Source organism: Nesoenas mayeri (assembly GCF_963082525.1).
Source record: "Nesoenas mayeri genome assembly, chromosome: 3".
In the NCBI taxonomy this organism is placed as follows: Eukaryota; Metazoa; Chordata; class Aves; order Columbiformes; family Columbidae; genus Nesoenas; species Nesoenas mayeri.
The window spans coordinates 97,585,817-97,607,370 of record NC_137544.1 but is presented as its reverse complement, the minus strand read 5'-3'; the positions used below and the strand labels follow the sequence as shown (position 1 = coordinate 97,607,370).

Below are 21,554 nucleotides of genomic sequence, written 5' to 3'. Positions count from 1 at the left end.
GGTTATGTTTTCCTGATCTTTGATTACAAGGAAGTGTTTAGGATGCAGGACCATGTGCCTTTGGTGCCCTTTCTGAAGGGTGGTTCTTAGAAAACAAGTGTAGTAGTATGTTGAAAAGAACGATGTGGCAAGATACCAAAATGCTGGTCTTGCTTCTTTTCTTCCTTTTTGTCCATGTAGAAAACATAACCCATGTAGATTTTGCAGTATTAACTCCTCTTGTGGACATTTAGTTACAGAATAAATTGGTTTATTTTGAAAAAAAACCAAAAAACAAAAACAAACAAACAAAAAACAAGAAAAAAAGTAGCGTGTTTTGAGTCTACTAGCTATTTTGCAGAAAGTAACTTTTATTCTAACGTAGCTTTGCCATACAGGAAGAATGGGAATGTGTTCTGGGGAGTTTCCTTGCCTGCTGAGACCAGGATCCTTCCTTGGGCTGTGATTCCACAAACTGCTTAGCTGACCTGACCGACTGCTGTCATTTGAGGCAGAATTGCTCCTTTTCTTCTTTCTCTGAGCTATGTGGCTCTGCTCTCTGCCCTGAGTAGCCAGGTGAGCTACTCCTGCTGGGCTCTGACTGTGAGCTGTTTAAACTCACTGAGCAAGCTGAAAAGGATCCTATTTTATTACTAAGTTAGGGAGGTGAAGTGGCTCAACCAGGAGGAGGTCCCAGCAGATTTCTAGAGCTGGCAGGAAACTGTATCCTCGGATGGATGCCATCCAGGCACCGATCACTCTTGGCTGTGTCTAATTTGAGGTCCTGCAATAGCATAACCAAGGTCTGAGGAGGTTGTAAATGGTTAACTGCTGCACCTAAACCCTGCCATCACAGAGACTTGGAGCTGCTGCATGGACAGATAGGCAGCCTTTCCTACTCAGGAAGAAAAACTACTGGAGTCTGGTGTGGTGTTTTTTGGTTTTTGTTTGTTTGTTTTTTTAAAAATTTAAAGCACAAAGTTCTACAAGGTTTACAAGTGAGTGGTACAAACTCCAGCTTCATTACTTGATATTCTTGTAGATTAAAACCAATCACAATGGCAACCCAAGCATCATTTAGGTATGTTACTTTATGCAGACGTTACTCCTAACTTATTCAATGTGTACACTTACTCAATAAGAATCCTTCATCAGGAGTTGCATTATAAAGACTTGTTGGATTGTTGAAGGTATTCTGGAGCAATGAAGTAATGGATAAGGCACTGATTTGCAGCTTGGGAAGTTCACATCGTTTCTGTGATACAGATTGTCAGACACAACTCAATGAGATCCACAAAAATACTTGATACTTGTAATTAGGTGCCTGCCTGATAGATTTCTATCCACAAAACTGCACAGAAAGAAATATTATGTGGATGCACAAGAAAGGTGCTTTTACACAAGAAGAGTGATGTTTTAGCAGGGGAGGAGGAGTAACAAAGGTGCACCTACTAACATTTATGTACTTCAGAGTCAGTGGGTACGTACTCTCAGAGGTATTGCAACAAAAGAGAAGAAAGGGTAAAATTTTAACTGGTCTGAATTGGGGCAATTCTTTTGAGTTTATTTAAACATCTCTAGATGTTTTATTTGGACTACTGGAAGCAGAGTCTGACCCATACAAAAACACACATATACAAAAAAATCTGTTACAGCAGAGATGGATCTGATGGCAGTGGAAATTTTCCTGGGAAGGGAAAGCTATGATGGAATTGGGAAAGTCAAAATGCTAACTGAGATGACTTTTGATCTGTGGCCACTGCTTATTGGTGTCTGATGAGACACAGTAGTAGTAACAGTAGCCGTTGTCTTCTGGTTTGAATGTTCTAGAGTCCACGGCGCTTGTTCAGGCACATAGGTACGGGGTCTCTAGGTGCTCAGACTTTGCAAGTTCTGCATAGAATATTATAATAGTTATAAAAATGAAATGAAAATATAATTTTATTGTTGTTCCAGGATGTAGAGGTGATAATGTTATTGGTTTTACTACTATTTGGATTATGGTAGTACTTAAATCTCCCCACAAATTTTTAAAGATGTAAATGCCTGGGGATGATGTCCAGGTCTTGCCAGGGACTGCATAAACTAGTAGTTGAAAACAGTGGCTTTGCAGCAGAAGGCTTATATTGTGTGAGGGTTAAAAACCACTTTCATCTGTGCAGAGATGAATTTCACTCCTGAGACTTCAGCAGGCTTGATGGGAATTCCACCCATAACTGGGAGGGATACAGACACCCTGTTAGGCACAGGAATACTCCTTGCTGTGCTCTAGCAGCATGAAACTCTCACACGAGAGCAATCACGGGAGAGAAGGCTGTTTCACAGGGAGAGTTTTCCTCCTCTAGGTGGAACGCAACTAGGTGGATAGTGCCAGACGTCCCATCTCCCATACGCTGTCATTTTTATTCTTCCCTAAACCTGTGGGCTCACACATCACTTGCAGCTCCCATCGAACGCTGCGGTGTCGCGCCCAGCCCAGGGTTACATACTTGTGTGAGGTGTGCTGCTGCGCCGGGAATGCTGGAGGGCTGCCACGCACGCTGGGTAAATACAGGCTGCAGTTTGACAGTAATTGACTTCTTCCTGGAGTTTCAGAAATTACGTACAAAAGCGAATGAAGTGAGAGAAAGCATTCTGCTTTAAGTGCATTTCATCTCAGGTGCACCCTCCCCCCCCCCCCCTTTTTTTTTTTGTAAACACGCCTTTGGATGTAGTACAGTTAAATATATGAAGTCTGTAATAGAGGACCAAGTCACATACTTGGAAATGTCCTGAGAGTTATCCTGGCCTTAATTATTTATAAGCCTTTCTTCCCTCTTGGCTTTTAAATCAATTTAAGGAAGCAGGAGAATGCCCTGTGTCTGGAGCATTGCCCTTCACCAAATAAAGCAGCTTCTACTGTATGGCCTCTTCCTCACAAAACACCTGAAGACTTCCCTTGCTCCCTTCAGTCTGTCTTTTAAAACTACTAACAAAACAATCTGGCCAGCCCCAGCTGACTTTGGGAGAGCGAAGGAAGAATTTTTCATATTTGTCTTCTTTTGGTTTTAGGTTTGGAAAATATGTAAAATATTCATTTATTTGCTTTTTTGTGTGTATTAGTGGTTTGACCTAGTTTCACTGTGATGTCTCAAAGAAAAAAAAAAATACTGTTTTGGAAAGGCACAAATATCTTTATCAGGTAATTTAAACCCCTCAGGAGATTTTTTTTTAATATATATTTTATATGGAAACTAACAAAATTTTCCTAAAAATCAGAAGCAATTCTGAGTTACATATCACAGTGTGAGCCTGACCTAGTTCTTCGTGCAGCACTGGCCCATGAAGAAGGCTGGTTGCTGACTGATAGCGTTACTGCTCTGGGTTGTGACAAGCCTTTTTCTCCCTAAATAAACCACTACAGCTGTGCTATCTGCAGCTTGAGGGTGGTTCAGTTTGGTGCCCAGTGTTGTGCCTGGAAGATATTCTTGGTTATATCAGATATGTGGTTTTTGCTACCTCATTGTACGCGACTAACAGCATTCTGCTGCTGAATGAGGGGAGGGTGCTATTCCTTGAAAACTCTTTTGTACAGAGACAGATTTCTTGCAAAAATCCTCGATGATTTCTCATCTCTCCTCTTGCAAGATGCAGTGGTGTTGTGAGGGAATCAAATACCTCTGGAGAGATCATATTAATACATCCATATCTGCTGCCTTTGCACAGTTAGCATGCTGGTAAGGCTTCATGGGTAGCATTGAGATAAGTTGGTATGTCTTGAGCTGAGACATGGATGGTTCATATCAGGCTCCATCTTTAAGCTACTTTCTAGTGAAAGCCATTAAGAGAACTTACATTGTGCTTGGAATGAGATTGCGGGTTGAAAGTTTAGTTTTATTCTGTGTCAAATCTGGTTTTATTCTTTACCCTCTTTTGCCGCCTTCAGTCTTCCCTATATTCCTTGTAGCTGTTGACTTTATCCATATGGCTTTTTTCAGTAAGTAACACAAGAAATAGGATTCTAATGTCTATTAGTGAAGGAGTTGGCTTGTCGGTCAGTTTTTCTTTTGATTTACTGAAACAAGAGAATATTAAGCTTTACCAAACTCCACTAAGACGTGGTATCTCTTCATCTTTGTACTGATGAAACTGCATTTGGGATAGATGCTTTTTCAAAAGCTGTTTCGATTTTACATTTTGTGTGCAATATTGGGCACCAAGCTGTTTCAGAAAAAATATTTTGCAGAATAAAGTTTAACTTTCAAATGAGCATGTGCTGAAAGGAATTAAAGGTTTAAGATGCAGTCAGAGTTTTCCACTGGCCCGATCCAGCACCTGGGAACTATGTTAGGTTTGTGGTCCCTGAGTGCACCTGTGTGCTTTAATGGCCCTGACCAGCCTCACCTGGAGCTTCCGCCCACCTTCTGCCCACAGGCCTGGGACCCCTATTTTGTGCAATCATAGAATCATTTTGGTTGAAAGAGAGCCCTAATGTCACCGAGTCCAACCATAACATCAATCTGTCGCTAAACCATGTCCCTAAGAGCCTCATCTACACACCTTATAAACCCCTCCAGGGATGGTGACTCCACCACTTCCCTGGGCAGCCTATTCCAGTGCTTCACAACCCTTTCCATGAAGAAACGTTTCCTCCTATCCAATCTGAACCTTCCCTGGTGCAGCTTGAGGCCATTTCCTCTCATTCGGATCAGCCCAGGGCTGAACTCTGGGGTTGGTGGTCTCCGGCCCTGTCTCCTGTTGCCCCAGATGGAGCTCCCTGGCTGGCCCCTGGACCTGATTCAACAGCAGCCGTGCCTGGGGCTGTCAGCGGACTCATGTCCAGCACCCAGCTCTGGTCACCCAGCTCATCCCCTGAAGGCCTGTGCTGCACTGGATCAGGACAGGGCCCTCCCTGCTGGGTCATCCTCCCTTCCCAGTCATTCCCCCTCATGGGGGGATCACCCCTCACCTTCTCAGATACTTTCAAGTTTTAGTGCCAGGCTTTTGGTTTTCAGATGGACCTTATTTCAGCTTTTGATTTTGAGGCTTTACTTTTGTATTGGCATTTGTATTGGGTATTAGTGATGTCTTACTTAAAGATGAGTCATTAGATGGGCAGGTAAATTGTTTGTGCTTCTGCAAAGCTTTTTTTTTCAGTTGTGGCTTCGGGATGTGATTTGCAGGCATTAGTGGTTGTTGTTTGTTTTATATGCCTACAAAGTATGTACTTTAAACAAAGGGAATTTCCATTAGCAGAATGTTTAAATTCCCAAGCTTATGCTCCTGCTAAAAACCTAGCTTAATTTGGCATGCTTGTTAGTGTCAGGTTAACTAAATTGATACGTAAATTTGAAGAGTGATGGTAGGAAGGGGAAGAAAGAATCCAAAATAATCAAAACAAGGAACAAAAAGAAAAAAGGAAAAATACCCAAGGTTTGTAAAGAGCTCAGTCTAGCTTCTTTCCAGAAAAATAAATCCTTGAATAGAAGATGTCAGTTTAAATGATGTAATGTCTGTCTTTTTCATACCTGAAATATTCTTAAACTACTTTATAAAAGCAGAATGAGTTCATGATTGTCTGATGAGCTTTTAATAGGCTTGTTTTAGTTTAATTGTTTTGTTTTGTTTTAATTGTAGTAAAAGTGTGAGTTTGAGGAAAGGAGTGTTGTGAACACCTGAATACTTTAACTAACTTGGTTAGGGACATTGCTGCTTCTTGGCAACACTTTAACCAGGAAAGGAGATCCTGTAATGAAATAATCCTTCATCTGCAAGACCAAAACCCTTCTATTTCCAGTCTTCTCCTTTTTTCAGTTGTCTACAAAAAAACCTGTGAATACAAATGGATGCTCCTGATGCTTTTAAGATTATACAAATATGAAGAAGCTGAAAACCTTGCTTGCTTTAGGAACCTGTAAGTGACCAGGGCCTTTGAGATCTCATTTAGCAAGCTTACCAGAAGCTTTCTGAGTGTCCACTTAATAGAAAACCCAGGTAGAAAGTTGGTCAAACATCCAGAAGATGTGTAAACAGAAAGGTTAGACATGTGCATTGAATTGAGAATTAGTAGTTGTTACAGACTGGACCAATTTGGGCTGGTTTAAACTGTCTCAACCTCATTGTCCCAGTTCATTCTTTAATTGGAAACTAATTTAAGTCTGACATTTGTGAAAGAGTTGTCATCGAGCATTGATGTATATTCAAGTGAAATGAAAAAGTAACCCAAACCCTGTTACACAAAGTGTATCCATTAAGATGTTTGTATGTCTGCGTCTTTAGAAAATGGTGCTGCCTGATCATGCAGAATTGAGGAAAAACTCCTTTTATTTCACTATTGAAATAAATTTCACAATTTCAAATATTGGCCTTGTTTACCTGAGCATATGATATAACTGAGAGCAATTAATTTGCAATCCATGTTGACATGTCTGTTAAACAGCAATTGTTGAGTTTATTGCAGAGTAGCATGTTTGCCCACAAGTCTGAGGTGGCTTGTCCTGCAATAGCCGTAGTGTTCAATGTGCCAGCTTCAGCAAGGCCAATCACTTTTTTAACTAGCATTGGTTTAATCTTTGGGCTACTATTATCTATAGAGTTACTGCCTAGAGGATGGCTCGTGTTCTGCAAGGAAATGCATGCAACTCAGTAATGCAAGATAAGATATTTTTTTTTTAATTGAATTGACTAGTTAAAACTCTCCATGTGTCTGACTCAGAATAATCTGCAAAGCCAGAGACTGAACAAAAATGCTGTTCGTGATAAGACAGAGTCCTTCACATCCTTCCTTCTTTGTAATTTCCTTCCATTCTTCCCACTTTTCAACTTTGTGCTGCAGTTTTTCTAGGTTGGTAGGCAAGGTAATTGCCACATGGTTGGCTAGGGGTTAAAGCACTAGCCTGGCCTGTGTGTTTTAGCACACAGATCTGCTGCCTGTTCTCCTGAGTGGTGTTGGACAAGCTGGCTAATGCTGGTTTCAGTTCCTCTCCCGTGAGTAATGGGTAACACATCCCTGCCTCATCAGACTGTTGTGAGGAAGTATTGATGTGTCTTCGATGGCTTCTGATGTTACAGTGCCGCAAGGTATAACAGCTCTCTTGTGTAATCCTGTGAGAATAATACGTTATGTCTGAAATGGGGGATTCAACTACAGCAGCTAATGTGTTTGCACTTCAGCCAAATAGCACGTGCCCCTTCTCAAACTCTCTGGTTTAGCTTTTCTCTGAGAAAGCTGTTAACAGTAGACTGTCAGAGTAGTTGCACACCTTACCAGCGAGAGGTTGCTTGTGGTTTTCTGTTTGTGTGGGTGGGTGTTTGTTGTTGTTGTTGTTTGTTTGTTTTGTGTTGCTTTAACCCCCTAATCAATGGCAAGATAGACTGGCTTTGGAAAACAGGCTTTACCTAATATGTGGCAGTTATGTTTCTAGCCTAATGATAATCAGTGCAGTCAATCAGCCTGCTTCTAATAATCTCCATAGCAACTACATTCAGTAAAAAGTGAAAATAACTGATTCATGCAGTTCTATGCCAAATGATACATGTGAGCAGTGTACCGTCTGTTTGAAATGTCACATCCAGCTAAATTGTGCATACAGTGCTGGCAGTGCTTCTTGGGCTTCTCTTAAGGAAGCAAGGAAATGGGAGCTAGATTTTGTTTGTGGTATTATTTAAGAGAAACAGACTTTTAAAATGTCAGCATTAGTGTCCCTCTGTCTCTTTCTCCAGAATATTTAAACAATATCAGGAAGGCTTGGTAGCAAGTAAGTTGCTTTTTATTTCATTCCTCTCTTCACGTGGAAAGTGATGTTTTAAAGCTGATTATGCCAGTGCAAATGCTTTGTTTTGGTTTAGCTTGAACCCTCTCTCAGCTAAACTTTTTTTTTTGTTAATATTTTGATCTCACAGATGAGGATCATAGCTTCTTAAATACTTTGTATTTGGGCTTGACAGTTGCACGTGTCCCTGATAAATTTTAGGAGTAGTAATTAGAAACAACATGTAGAATGTGTGTTCTCTGCCTCCCACTCGGTTTTATCCTGGTCTCTGACAGCTGCTCCTGCAGTTACTCATTCCACCTGGAAGGGTGAAATGCCGAATGGCTTTGGAGCTGAAAGTGAGCAAAATGTCAGGGGTTGCCTCAGAGGAACCTTCTGTGAAATGGCTGGGATGCCTCTTGCCTTTCACATGCATACTTTAGGTTTGATTTTTCAGAGATGCTGAGCGCCTGCATTTCCTGCTGACTGAAGCCAGCCTTTCTTCTTTCAAAATAGCACCTCTCTTTAAATGCCTCTATTCCTTAGCTTTTTAAGCTCGCTTTCAAAGCTGGCCTGAGGGCACCAAAACTTAACTTGAAGATTATGTTATAGACCCCTGTGGTGGGGGTAATGGTGGGAGAGTTAGCACCTCTGGATGTGTGCCCTGTAGAGTTGCTGTTTGTACTGAGCTTCTCAAAGAATGGCTTTGCAATTAAATCCATGCTTTAAATTCGGAGCCAAAATGTAATTTTGAAAGATTTGTTGTATAAGGTGCTCCTGTAGGAGATGTTCTAAGTGCCTGACAATCCTGTGTGTGGAGGTGTTTACTTTATGGTTTTAAATGTGACTCTCTTCCTTTAAGCTTTTTTTTCTTTTCCACTGATCTTTAGGAACATCTTGTTTCACATTTAACTCTACTTATTTTTATGTATTTTGCAGGAATCCCTTGAAGCTCACCCTGGGAATGGACAGCTACCTCCATTTCTGGAGGAGAGTAGTGCCAGCTGAAGAAGCCTACAAGGCAAGTCGACAAGTGTGCTGGTAACTCTGGGAAGAGCAGAGGGAAGGGGCGACCTTCCAGGCCAACAGCCATGCCTTTCGGGCTGAAACTGCGACGGACCAGACGCTACAACGTCTTGAGCAAGAACTGCTTTGTGACAAGGATCCGTCTGCTGGACAGCAATGTCATCGAGTGCACCCTCTCCGTGGAGAGCACGGGGCAGGAGTGCCTGGAAGCTGTTGCTCAGAGGCTGGAATTACGTGAGGTAAGAGTAACCCGGGAAGCACCATCTGTCGCTGTATAATTTGACGCGTTTTTAGCTCAGGCAGTCTGTTCATCTGAATCATGTTATTCTTGGAGGTGGCCACATATGATCAGCAGCTGGAGCTTGGACAAACATAATCTGGTTGCATGAAAGCTGGAGGCAGAACAGCCCTCAGGGTTTTGTGCTCTTGCTCATTCATCATTGCTTTGAGATCTCTTTGTAAGACGAAGTTTCTTCTTTGCTTGGAAAGCGTTGGGTGTTACTTTCTGAGCTGGGATTCCAAGGGCCACGTTACAGTGACTTTGGTCTGATTGTAACCCTAGTTTCACTGACACTGCTGGTTGAGAAGGAGACCACTGGCTTTTAAATTTGAACCTTCATATAAATATATTCTTGTTAGTAACATACTGAAAGAGGCAACAGTTGTATTATTAGCAGGAGCAACTAGTAGCAGTTTGAGGATGGTGGGTTTTTTCTTCCTTTTGTTTAACTGAAATATTTCACATCTGAAATTCCGAAAGGCTTCTTTTACATTCCAAATGCTTCTGAAAAGGCTGAAGAAACTCAGTCTTACTTTGTTAAAGACTGAAATCCTTTAATTTCTAATTCTTGCTGTGGAGTTCAGTCTTTGAGTGTTGAGGCCTCTTTAGAAATATCTCTCCAACATGCATGGCACAAATGACCTGTCTTTTCTTACTTACCGTCTGTGGACTCCTTACGTGTATCCTGCGTGCTTCTCGGCTTCGCAAGTTGAAAACCATTGCCTGGAAATTGCTGTGATGTCATCTGACTGTCCTGGCTGATATTTTCTGTAAGCACAGCTGGTAAATCAAATAATCTTGCAGTGTCTTATGGTTGTTGGTCCATGGCCCTTTTTAATGGTGGCACCTGGGAGGCAGCATATAAATAGCTAGCACAGATGAAAACTAAACAAGATCTCCTTTTTGTACATCAATAACAATAAAGAATGAGAGAAGACTCTCACTCTGTGTGTGTGCAGAATAGACAAGAGAACGTGCAGGCAGAAACAGGGAGGAGAGGCAGACTATTCCATATTGATTTTTCATACTTGTTTGGTTGATTTTTTTTTTTAATGTGGATTTTAGTAGAATTATCTGCCCTCTCCCCTCCTAAATATGAAGATTTCCCAGTAATTACTCTTTTTGTCGCTTTTTTTTTTTCCTTCTTTCTGTTGGTGATGCTTTAGGGTGTCCTTAGAGAGAAGTTTTGTCCATTTGTGAAATGAAGTGATTCTCCTCATATTCCTTGTGGGCTTATCTGGTTGGTGCAGGAGAAGTCTGGGGCCTAGTGATTCTCTCTGGAGGTCCACCTGCATTTACGAACAATAGCTCCATCGGTGGGTTCACATTCTTTTCCACAAAGCATTTTGCAATTTCAGAATGTGCTTTGTTCCACTTTGGAACAAAGCCTGAACTTTCAAAATTTTCCAGAGTAAAGAGATTGGACAGTAGAACAGCAAAGGAAGTTGGTTAGTGTTCAATTTCATGAGGGTTTTCTATTGCTTTGGTTTTTTTCATTTTCAAAATTGTGTCATGCAAAAAGAAATATGTCAGCACAAAAAGTTTGTGTTTCAAGATAGAAAATATTTTAACAACACAGAAGAGAATGCTTTGATGTTGTTGGAACACTTTTCCCTTCTTTCATCACCCTCCCTGCTTTTTTTCTAAACAAAGTTTTGGCAACGTTGAACCAATTTTGTGAAGTTCAGATTTCAACAGTACAGCATTTTTTTGATATGTGTGGTTTTTCTTCTTTTTTTTTTGTTTTTGTTGGGTTTTTTTGTTTGTTTTGTTTTTTGTTTTTGTTTTTTTGTTTTGTTTTGTGTGGTGTTTTTTTGTTTGTTTGGTTGGTTGGGTTTTTTTGTTTTTAATCTATTTATTTTTCTGATTGATTCTGGTAGCATCCATTGCTGCTTTAAATGTTTAGGAGAGAATTGCCAACCTCTTTCAAGTCTGAAAGGGTCTCCCTGTATCATCTTCTGCTCCTTTCATGAGGAATGATTGGAGCTAGCAAGCTTGGAGGTGCTAAGTATTGGCCTTTCCCTGAGACCCAAAATTCATCTTCTTCTGCACCTCTTAGTCTTCCTGCCATGGTTTGTAGCAAAACAAGGGTGGTGCAGTCGTTTGGTGACTGTCTGCTTCCCTCTTTAGACTTACGATCTTCTTTGAGCTTGCTGGCCAATCAAACTCTACAGAAGGGTAAAAAACACTTTCACAAAGCTCAAATTTCTACAAAATTTGTGGAGGTAGGTGGAGGAGAGAAGCCCAGAAAGTGTACTAAGGAGAAAATCCTTACAAGTGTCCATAATAGTGAGAGGCTTTTAAAATTCCCCAAAACTTCAGCAGCAAAAAACTTCATCTGGAATATGCCTTTTCTTAGTTTCTTCCCTACTTGTATGTTGATAAGGTTTTCTAAGCTTTGTTAAATCCTATGTTCATAAAACGGTGTTTGTTTCCTGCATGCCGTCTCAGGTAAAAACATGTGTTCTCTTAAAAATAAAGATTGATTTTTGTTTGATAGTTTAGTTTGGTCTTATGTTTAAATAAATTGCAGGTCTACCCCAATTTTACCTTTGTGTTAGGAAAACATCCATGTTTCACTTAAGCTGATTTCTTAGAAATAAATAAAAACTTGTCCAACCCCTCCCTGGTAAAAAGCAAAACTGAGATGACTGTATGTATTGTGAAGAACTGTCGATCATGATACCACACATGACTGAAAAACAGTATCTAATGGATTATGCATATTTCTATTTGATCTCTGGGGAATGCAGCTCCCTCCCTGACTGAGTCAGGGTTCAGGAATAGGTCACTAGAAAGTGTAGCCATGTAACTACTGTAAAATCTCGTTGTATTCTTTTCAACAAAGCTCTTGACAGAGCATCAGGTCTTCTGGTTGAACAGTTACCAGTTCCAATACAATGAGCTCTTATGGCAGCATTATGTAAAAAGTAAAGACTAGAAGAGGGGAGGAAGGGAAAGAGAGGAAAGACAAGGTCAGAAATATGATTTTATAATCTTCTATGTATGTGCACACATTATAAGAAGGATTTTTTTTTCCCCAATATAATGACATTTTTCTCTTCAAGTGAGTCTAAGTGAACCTGCTGGAAATAGCAGAGTAATTTGTACAAATCTGTTGTGAGGCTTCATGTCTCTTCCTCCTTTTGTTCTCCTTAATTCACTTTATAAAATAAGTTTAAAGATGGAATGTTCTGATGTATCAGAAGGGGCAAGGGCGCAAGAAGGTAATTTCCAGCCAAAGTTATTATTTCAAGCTGAATTTCACAGCGGTACCTCCAGTACTACAACGCTGCAAAGCCCAAACCAAAGGAGGAGGATGGTGGGCTGAACACTGCAGGTGAACTCTGATGGCTGTGCAGGGGTGGTCATTTGCTGTCATTCTGACTTTATTATTATTATTATTTTTTTTTTCTGTGCCATGGAAGGTGTCCCTTCCTCTTAAGGGCATGACTGAAAACCTGTGTTTAGTAGCCAGGGTGCCTCGAAGTTTGGTTTGGTTTGACTGTTCTTGCCAGGGAAGCTGGGATGGGGTTCAGGCAGCTCTTGGACAAGAGACCTTCTAGGAACAAGTGCCTTCTCCTCAGTGCCAATGCCCCAGGAGAGCAGGGTTTAAAGCTTTTTGCCTGGATGAGCTGGAAGTCTGCCTCTTTCTCAAGGATAAATATTTAGTTGGCTGCTTAACCAGATGTTTTAATAAACACCGAGGCTGTCTCATTGGATCCTTCTGAATGAGGTTTACTGGTTTAGTGTCTGTCATCTCCTCTTGTTGACAATTCTACTCTTTTGCCGACATAAAGGCAGTGATAGTTCTGGGCTTGGGAGTATATGTCAAATATGTTGCCTCCTGAACTGACACCTGTAACATGGTCTTTTTTAAGAATTCTCAGCACAGATTTTGCGTATTCAGTTTTCCTTTCTGACTCGTATTTTGAGGATTGCCTTTGACACGGTGTGCTGCGGTGTGCAGGTGCTCTGGTTCTTGTCCGCTGCTTTAGCAGAGGACCGCAGTTCCCAGAGGAGTGTAAGTCTGTTGCTTTGTACCACATACGAACTTATGTGTGGTAGGTAAGACAAATTTTAGAACCTTGAGAGAAAATTAGTGTAAACTCTTTCCTAACAGAGCTCTTCATGTATTTGCAGATTAGGCAGACCAAAAGCACTGGCAACTGCAGCTCTTTGCAGAATGGATGTGTGTGTGTATATTTAGTGTTATGAAAAGCTTACCTTTGGTGTGTATCACCAGTCTATCAACTGTGTGAACTGTGGCTGGAAGAAGGAATCTCATTGGGTTTTGTTTGTTTGTTTGTTTTTGGTTGTTTTTTATTTGGAAGAGAAAGCATCGCTCACTTTCTTTGCCATTTTGACTGCTGATGTGCCTGCTAGAGCAGCCTGTGTTACTTAAGAGCCTGCCAGGTGTAGGTGTAGATATTTATACCATGAAAACTGGAGTGAAGTGAGTGGTTCACTTTGTACAGATGGACAAACAGGGCAACTTTTGGAATCACCCTATATTTTAATCAGATGTTTATAGGGAAAAATATCCCATTTTTATATCCCCTCATCTAATTTGTGGGGGTGTCTGTACTGTAAAAATGTTTTGTGTTTGTTCATGGTGGTTTGTGGGTGGTGTTTTTTGTTTTGTTTTGGGGTTTTTTTGTGGCTGGAGCGAATAGCAATGCATAACTCAGATTCTCTAAGGCCTTCTGGACAATCATGTGCCTGGTCATAGCACAGTGAACTTGATCATCCAGCCATTTCCAGCCCCACATTCCTCCATTCCTGTTTGGGAATTCTGATGTTCCTAAGTGTCTCTTCAAGCATTCGCGGTAGTGGCTATAAAGTCCCTCCCCTCTGCGAGTTGTTACAAAACACTGAAATTTTCAAGAAGTCAAATCGCTGGTGATAGGGAGCTGATATTCAGATAACTGTTGCTTGTCTCTCCAAAGTGCATGTATTTGATTGGAGCTCTGCTCTGCAGTCCCTGTGCTTCATCTGCAGTTGCTCGATCCTCTCCAGGCTGCTTTCCAGGAGAACAGTCATCTTCCAGTTGTGTGAAATTCACACTGCTGTGGTTGGTGCACTCTATCTGCTGTAGTCCCTAAGCTGACATACTGCATTCCCTTCAATTCTTACTCTTTGGAAGTGATTCAGGATTCTGGAGCTGGTACTTGAAGAACCTTTCCACTGTAGCAAGTCTAAATTTTTGTTGTCCTCTTGCTTCCACTGAAAGGGAAAGGACTGTGCTCATTTGAGCTGTTTAATTGCAATACCTTTAATCCCTTGAATAACTCTCTTAGACTTCAGACTACAAATCATCTTAGTTGCTAGATGTTCTACAAGTACTTAACGCTGCAAATTTGGGTCTGAGGTGATGTGAATGTTTACTTTTTAAAGTAATATGGAAGATCTGTTTTCACAGCTCTGTGCTGTTTCTTGCTGAGCATGAGCTGCCATGCAGTGATTTTGCAAGTGTATCATAGAATGGTTTGGGTTGGAAGGGACTTTAAAGATCAATTAATTCCACCTTCCGCTAGACCAGGTTGCTCAAAGTCCCATGCAGCCTGACCTTGAACACTTCCAGGGATCGGGCATCCACAACTTCTCTGAGCAGCCTGTTCTAGTTCCTCACCACCCTTGTGGTGAAGAATTTCTTCCTTTAATCTGAATCTACCCTCTTTCAGTTAAAAGCCATTAGCCCTATCACTACCTGTCCTTGTAAAGAGTCCCTCTCCAGCTTTCTTGTAGGTCCCCTTTAGGTACTGCAAGGCTGTCATAAGGTCTCCCTGGAACCTTCTCTTCTCCAGGCGGAACAACCCCAACTCTCTCAGCCTGTCCTTGTAGAGAGCTGTTCCAGCCCTTCGATCATTTTTGTGTCCTCCTCTGGCCCCTCTCCAACAGGTCCATGTCTTTCCTGTGCTGAGGGTCCCAGAGCTGTGCACAAGCCTCCAGGTGGGATCTCACCAGAGTGGAGCAGAGGGGCAGAATCACCTCCCTCAACCTGCTGGCCACGCTGCTTTTGATGCCACGCAGCACACTGGGCTGCATCGAGGTTGGCTCTCTGGGCTGTGAGTGCACATTGCTGGCTCACGTTGAGCTTCTCATCAACCAACACCCCCAAGTCCTGTTCATTAAAGGATTTCCCTTGTGATGTGGTAAAGTGACTGTCCTTTTTTCTGCCTTCACGTGGATTCCTTTCCTTTGCTGTGTCCACTGTCCCTCCCGTCTTCATTTTAATCTAATTACTGTCATGGTGAGCTAGTCAGAAAGACCTTTTTTATCCAATGGTTACTACAGAGGGTGAGTAGACATGTATCAGTGAATTAGTTAGTTTTGGTTTAAGTTTATCTTATGCTGACTTCTTGATTTGTGCCCTGGATTGTCTGATTTATTGAAGATACCTTTAAATTCTAGAAAGAAATAATACTACATTGATTCTCTTCAAAAAAAGCTTCATTGTACCAAACTGTCCTTAAAGAGAAAGGACTGAGCAGTGTTCAGGCTACACTTCGGTTTGTCAGGCTTAATTGAGGAATCAAGATGAATTAATTACCACCTTGGTTAAATTCTAGTCTGGATGTTCTCCAAAGTTGAAAATATGTGCATAATGAGACCCTAAAGTAAATACACCTGCACTCCAGAGTTTTTGCAAATGATTCTCTCTTGCATGCCCTCAGCTATAAAATAGCTGGAGCAGTGTTGCCCGTGCTGGCTTGTTGTCATTTCTAAGCATTTTAATTTTTCAATATTGCACTAGTTGCCCTTGTGTTGCATGCCAAGTCACAGGGCATGCAATGTTTTTTGGAGAAGTATCCTTACCAAAGTGAAAAAGGCTGTTGATGGTGGCTTTTGCAAAGTGTAATGGTTGCAATATGTTTGCTACTTTTGAAGAATTTTATTTAAAAGTGTGAACATCTGGGAAATCCAGCTGGTGAAATCTTGATGGTTGATTTATAGGCCAAACTTTTTGAATGTATTGAAGGTAATTTCCAATGAAAGCTTTATACGATAGCAAATAGGGGTTTTCTATTCTTTCTCCTAAATATCTTTATTTAAAATGTGGTGCTATGTATGACGGATTGTGACTACCTGTGGAAGGATTGTTGTACTGGCAAGTTAAGCTATAACAACAGAATAAGTATTTTATTTGTTTTAGGGTTAATAAAATCTAATGGAAACTACTGGCAAGTTTTTGCTGAACAGGGAGTCATTTGGATTAAACACCAAGAAAGTTTACTGAAATCACAGAAATATGCAGAAATAGTAGTGATGCTACTTTCAGATCCTAAATCTGCTTGGTGTCTGCAGAAGTTCCTCTCACAGTTTGTTTCATTCATTCTGGTATTAGTACAGAGTGGTATTTTATATTGAAGGCATTGCTGGAAATCTCCAGATGCTGTTGGCTTAAAAGATGTTGATACGAACTTCACAGTTAGGGCTAAAGTTAGATTAGTTTGTTTGCTAAACACAAACACTTTTTTCTGCCTTTTCTTCAGATCTGTGGTTGTAGTACTCAGTGTTAATTATAGTATGCGTTTGCCTGCAGTAGCAGATCAGTGTGTTTAATACAGTGTTTTTAGGGCTTTTTGACAGAATCCTTCATGACGGGTTGGCTACTCCTTCAGCTGCTTATTAGCAGCTTGTAGTGTTTGAAGCTCTATAGTTGTGAATGCTGTTCCTTGTTCATTACTCTCCACCAGCAACAGTCCCATGTGGCTTATGCAGGAGATTCTACAGCCTTTGAGATTTACACATGATAGGAAATAGCTGAGGTTTGCAACCTGGTATTTCTGTAAGAGCTTGAGCAAACAACTTGGGTGTGTGATGCACATCTTAAACGTAATACTTGTCCATCATAAAACTTTATAAGTGCATTTAAAAAAAAAAAAAGTAGACATGTTCTGTATTGGGGAAATGGTTCTGCTATTGGTAAATATATTTTGACATATGCACATGGGTTTGCATTCTTTTTTATACTTGGAAGAGTCTTTGTCCTTTGCCTGCAGTGAGCCTGATCCAAAGTCTCACGAAGCCATTGTGCTTTGATTCAGACTTAATGTTTGCTGTCTGTTCATGAGGCACAGATGTAGAAGAAAACAAAGACTCAGACACTCTGTAAATCATTTATGTTACCTGTGCCATAATGTCAGATAGAGCTCTTTAATTTCCTTTTGGGAGAGATGGTAAGGGGTAGGTAATACTCCATGAAGTATATTGTATTGCAATATGAATTCCTTATTCAAGATTGTCCTAAAAATAAAAAAAGGATGGTAAAAAATAAATTACTCTGATTTTGCATATGGAAAAATGTACACAGTGCCATCTCTTCTTATTTGCATTTGTGTCATTGATAGTGTGTGTAATCTAGCTGAAAAAGGTAAGCTGACACTCTCTTGTCTCTTTATCTAGACACACTACTTCGGCCTTTGGTTTCTCAGCAAGAGCCAGCAAACCCGCTGGGTTGAACTGGAAAAGCCTCTGAAGAAGCAGCTGGACAAATTTGCCAATGAGCCTTTGCTTTTCTTTGGAGTAATGTTCTATGTGCCCAGTGTTTCCCGACTGCAGCAGGAGGTGACAAGGTATGTGGTTTCCCCCTGTTCACACTATTGTGATATAGCTGGGAGGGAGCTGACAGTTGCTCTGCTTCTGGCATTCAATAATTGCTCAGGTATCATCTGGTTCTTTCCTTTCTTGATGGTCGCCCGAACAAGGAAAAGGGAGAGAAATCACTACTTGTTTGTATCTGTTTGGAGGGGTGAAAAAAAGTGGTATTGTGGAATGATGATGGGTGACCAGCTGCACAAATGAAAAGGGAATAATAGACATATGTTTAAACACCTGACATAAATTTTAAAGCAGACCAAGGTAACCATACTTTTTTCTACTGATTAAATGGAAGCCATAGGAAAAGGACCTCTATATACAGTTTTAGTTTATTATTCTTGTGTCTACCTGTGCTTTGCTGAAAGTAAACTGGCATCTTTTCTGGTTTTTGCCCATCCCACTACTGATTTTTCCCCCTTACACTTAACAAAAGGATTTAAATTGTTAGAGGGTATTAGTCCTTTAATTATGATCAGGGTGCATCTTTGCAAACAGCTTCAGTGGGAATTACTCTTTTATTCAGAGCTCTGTGCTTTAGTTGTAAAAATGCAACTGTTTTGAGGGGCTATTCTTGTAAACCACATCACTGTGTGGTTTTTGCACATCTGTGCTGTATTTAAATTAAAAAAGGAGGTGGGGGGGCGCTGGGAAGCCCACCTCACCCAAAAAGGGTTGGGCTTGTTTTCTTTTTAACTAAAGTTATTTCATTTATCTGGTCTAGAGCAAAGTTGCATCAACAGAACTGGAGGTAAAGCCTGAAAGAAGTGGGTGAGGGTTACAGAGTGGCAGAAGCCTCCCCACTGAAAAAAGTGTTCTGTTGCTGCAAACTGGAAATTCCCACATGGCCATCATGTCTAAAAAGGATGTATGAATAGTGGAGAAAGAGTTGCTTTAATTCTAGAAGGTGTGCAAGATGTAATCTGGGCTTTTTTTATGTTGCAGATTGTTTATTTTAAAGGATTTTTTTCTTAACACTGGACGAGAGAATTGACTTTGGTAGGATACAAAAGAGTTGATTCTTGAAATGACAGCTGTCAAGCAGTGCTGTGACTACTGTATATGCAGAATTCTTGCCAAACAGTGGGCTGAAAGCATCACAAAACTTAAATTTCCCTGGGAATAGACTGAACATTGATGCTTGTCTGTATCTGTGTGTTCCTGCTTTGTATGTGTTAGGAGAGGGAAGCCTCATAACTTTTGCTTCAGAATTATATAACGTGGAGTTGGAATGTCTGTAATGTTGCTCTGTGTCTGTTGCTCACTGTTGTCAGCCCGATCCCGGCCTAGATGTGTGCAAGGAAGCGTTGTAGCTACTTGGCTGCTGTTACCTCTTCAAGCTGCAGCCTGCAGTGCTGATTGCTCATTCATAGCTCACCTGCAGAGGTGTCTTTGCTCATTCTGCCCAGGTTGGTAATAACAAAACATTTCAGTGGCAATTGAACTTCACAGCGCTCTCAATTGGAGTGCCTGCTGAATTGTTTATCTTTCCGAAGTGATTGATAACATAAGCTGCAGAGTCTTATAAGTGCCTCTTTTCTTTAAACGTCTGCAGCAAAAGCAGAAGCTTACTAATGGATCTCAGAATAGCCTGTAAGATGGTTTTTTTTTTTCTTTCTTTCTTTTCTTCTTCTTCCCTGAAGTGGAACTTCTTCACTGTAGCTGATGCGATGGCAGCAAACCTTCATCTGGGCAGTTCTAGGTAGATGCAGTAAATCTCGTACTTGAAGCAGTGAGTGGTGCGGCCATGGAGGACTCTTCTGAAACCAATGGCAGAAAAAGGCTTAGTCTAAAGTGTGATTATGTGGACTGATGGGGCTTTTTTGGCAGGTTTTTTTTTGTCTTTGTTTGCTCTTGGGAACCTGATTAAACATCTGTTTTGAAACTGAGACTGGCTGCTTTGAGGATTAGGCTTGATCATGGTACGATTACCTGTGATGGTGAGGTAGGCACTAGACTCGCCCAGTCAGTGCCTGTGTTTTTGACTTATATTTACATACAAATGACAAACTTGTCTTAAATGCAAAACTTAGGAGCAGACTCTTCATCTCCTTCTGGGAAGCTGCAGAAGCACCACAAACAAACCCCAAAACAAAGCCACTACCAAAGGCTGAAGATGCAAAGCCAGTGACAGCACTACTAGCAGCGAAGCTTTTACCTTTGTAACCCTCTTGGTGGAAATGTCTCCAGCCCTGAGCTTCCCTGGCCATGTTTGGAGCTTGAGGTGAAACCCATCTCTCTGTCCAGGCTTTTAGTTAATTGTAAACTCCAGAATTTCCAGGGTTGATTAATATTCCTTGAAGATGATAAGTCTTCTGAGAGTATTTCAGCAAACACATAATCCACAAGTATTAAAAAAAACAAGGAATTAGTTTACTGAGGTGGTTTACTCTGATCTGTAGGATTACAGACTTTGGCTTGGTAGCTGATTTTGAGTGGATATTCCTCCTTGCTTCCAGCAGCTGCAGCCCCATGCACCTCATGTACTGTCATTGCAAAGAGGCAAAATGATCCAAGACTTTTAGGTTTTGTTGTTTGAAAGGATCATTACTTGAGGGGTTGAGCAGTGGCTCTGAGTCAGTGTTCCTTAGTCATTTTTATTTTGAAAAACCATCTGATTCTTCAAAACAATTTGTGGATCATTTTGTATTCTGATATTGTTTGGCAATTGAGACCAACAGAAAGAATCCTTGTACACATAAGATAATTCATATTTAGGTGAAACCATAATTAGTCATAAAATCATAACTTCTTTACATGTTATCATTACTGTTGGAAGTCTAAAATGCTAATTATGCCTGTAGGCTCCTGGATTTTAGCTGCCTGCAGGTGTTGGTAGTGGTCAGGAGCTCATCATGGTTTTGCCAGTAACTTCTTGTGTGTCACGCAAGCCAAATGTGGATGCAGAAATAAGGGTGAGTAACACTACCCCAAGCACTATGTCCTCCCATGGTGAAGGCTCTCTGGAAACCTGTCTGTATGTGACATGCTGGGAGAGAAGTGGAGAAGTAGTCTGGTAAGAAGCGAGTGCTGTCCTTCTGTGGTGCAGCGTGGGAATGTCATTTGACTTGCTGAAGCTCAACGCAAGTAGCAGTGCTAACCACAGAGTTGCAGAATGGCTGTGGATGGAAGGTACCTCTGGAGATCATCTGCTCGGAGCAGGGTCAACTAGAGGAGATTGCTCTAGAACGGTGTCCAATTCAGTTTTGAATATCTCCATGGACAGAGAGAAACCACACCTTTTCTGGGAAACCTGTTCCAGTGTTCAATCACCCTTGCAATAAAGAAGGGGTTTTTATATTTGGAAGGATTTTTTCATATTTCAGTTTGTGCCCAAATGACCTCATCATTTCAAAGGTGTGGATGGGTATTGAGTGGGCGAATGGGTTACCTGGATTGACCATGTAACAGGTTACTGAGGACCTGTACAGCTGTGAGTGCCTGTCATCTAAACACAAGCACAGCCATGACTGAAACTGGGATGTCTGTAGCTAATTTGTAAGAGGTATTTCTGATAATATGAGAAAGAAGGGCCTGTGGGATCCTTGGGAAGGAAAACTAAGAGGCAAGACCACCAGAGTGATTTATTCAGCTAACAGCTCTTTGAAGTCAACCTCAGAGGCCTGCAAAAAAAGATGAGACAGAGAGTATATTAACTGTTCTAGTAGGTCAGATCTGACTCTGTGACTTGCAGTAGAGCACTGGGAAAGGGTAAGAAGCCCCAGCAGGATATCATCAGTCTTGTTAGGTTAGTGACTTGGAGTGTGGATGATGAGGCTCCTCAGGACAGAACCTGTGACCTGTGGCAGAAGCTTCTTGACAATGTCCTTGGGCAGCATACAGAGAGCAGCCACCAGTTGTAGAGTACCTGTCTCTTCTTTCTGGTAATGGCAATGAAATGTTATTGCTACGCCTTCCCTTCAGCGTAATAGCATTGT

General features: G+C 41.1%; 1 protein-coding gene across 1 annotated transcript in view; it reads left to right on the top strand.

Moving 5' to 3' along the window:
• Positions 1-8,800: 8,800 nt before the first annotated feature.
• PTPN14 (protein tyrosine phosphatase non-receptor type 14) overlaps positions 8,801-21,554 on the top strand; it is a gene marked incomplete at both ends in the record, with an annotated part of 71,101 nt that continues 58,347 nt past the window's right edge. Inside the window, 2 exons of the mRNA XM_080342017.1 lie at positions 8,801-8,974; positions 17,425-17,594. Of these exons, the coding sequence (XP_080198143.1) occupies positions 8,801-8,974; positions 17,425-17,594 (344 nt within the window). The remainder of the gene's footprint in view (positions 8,975-17,424; positions 17,595-21,554) is intronic.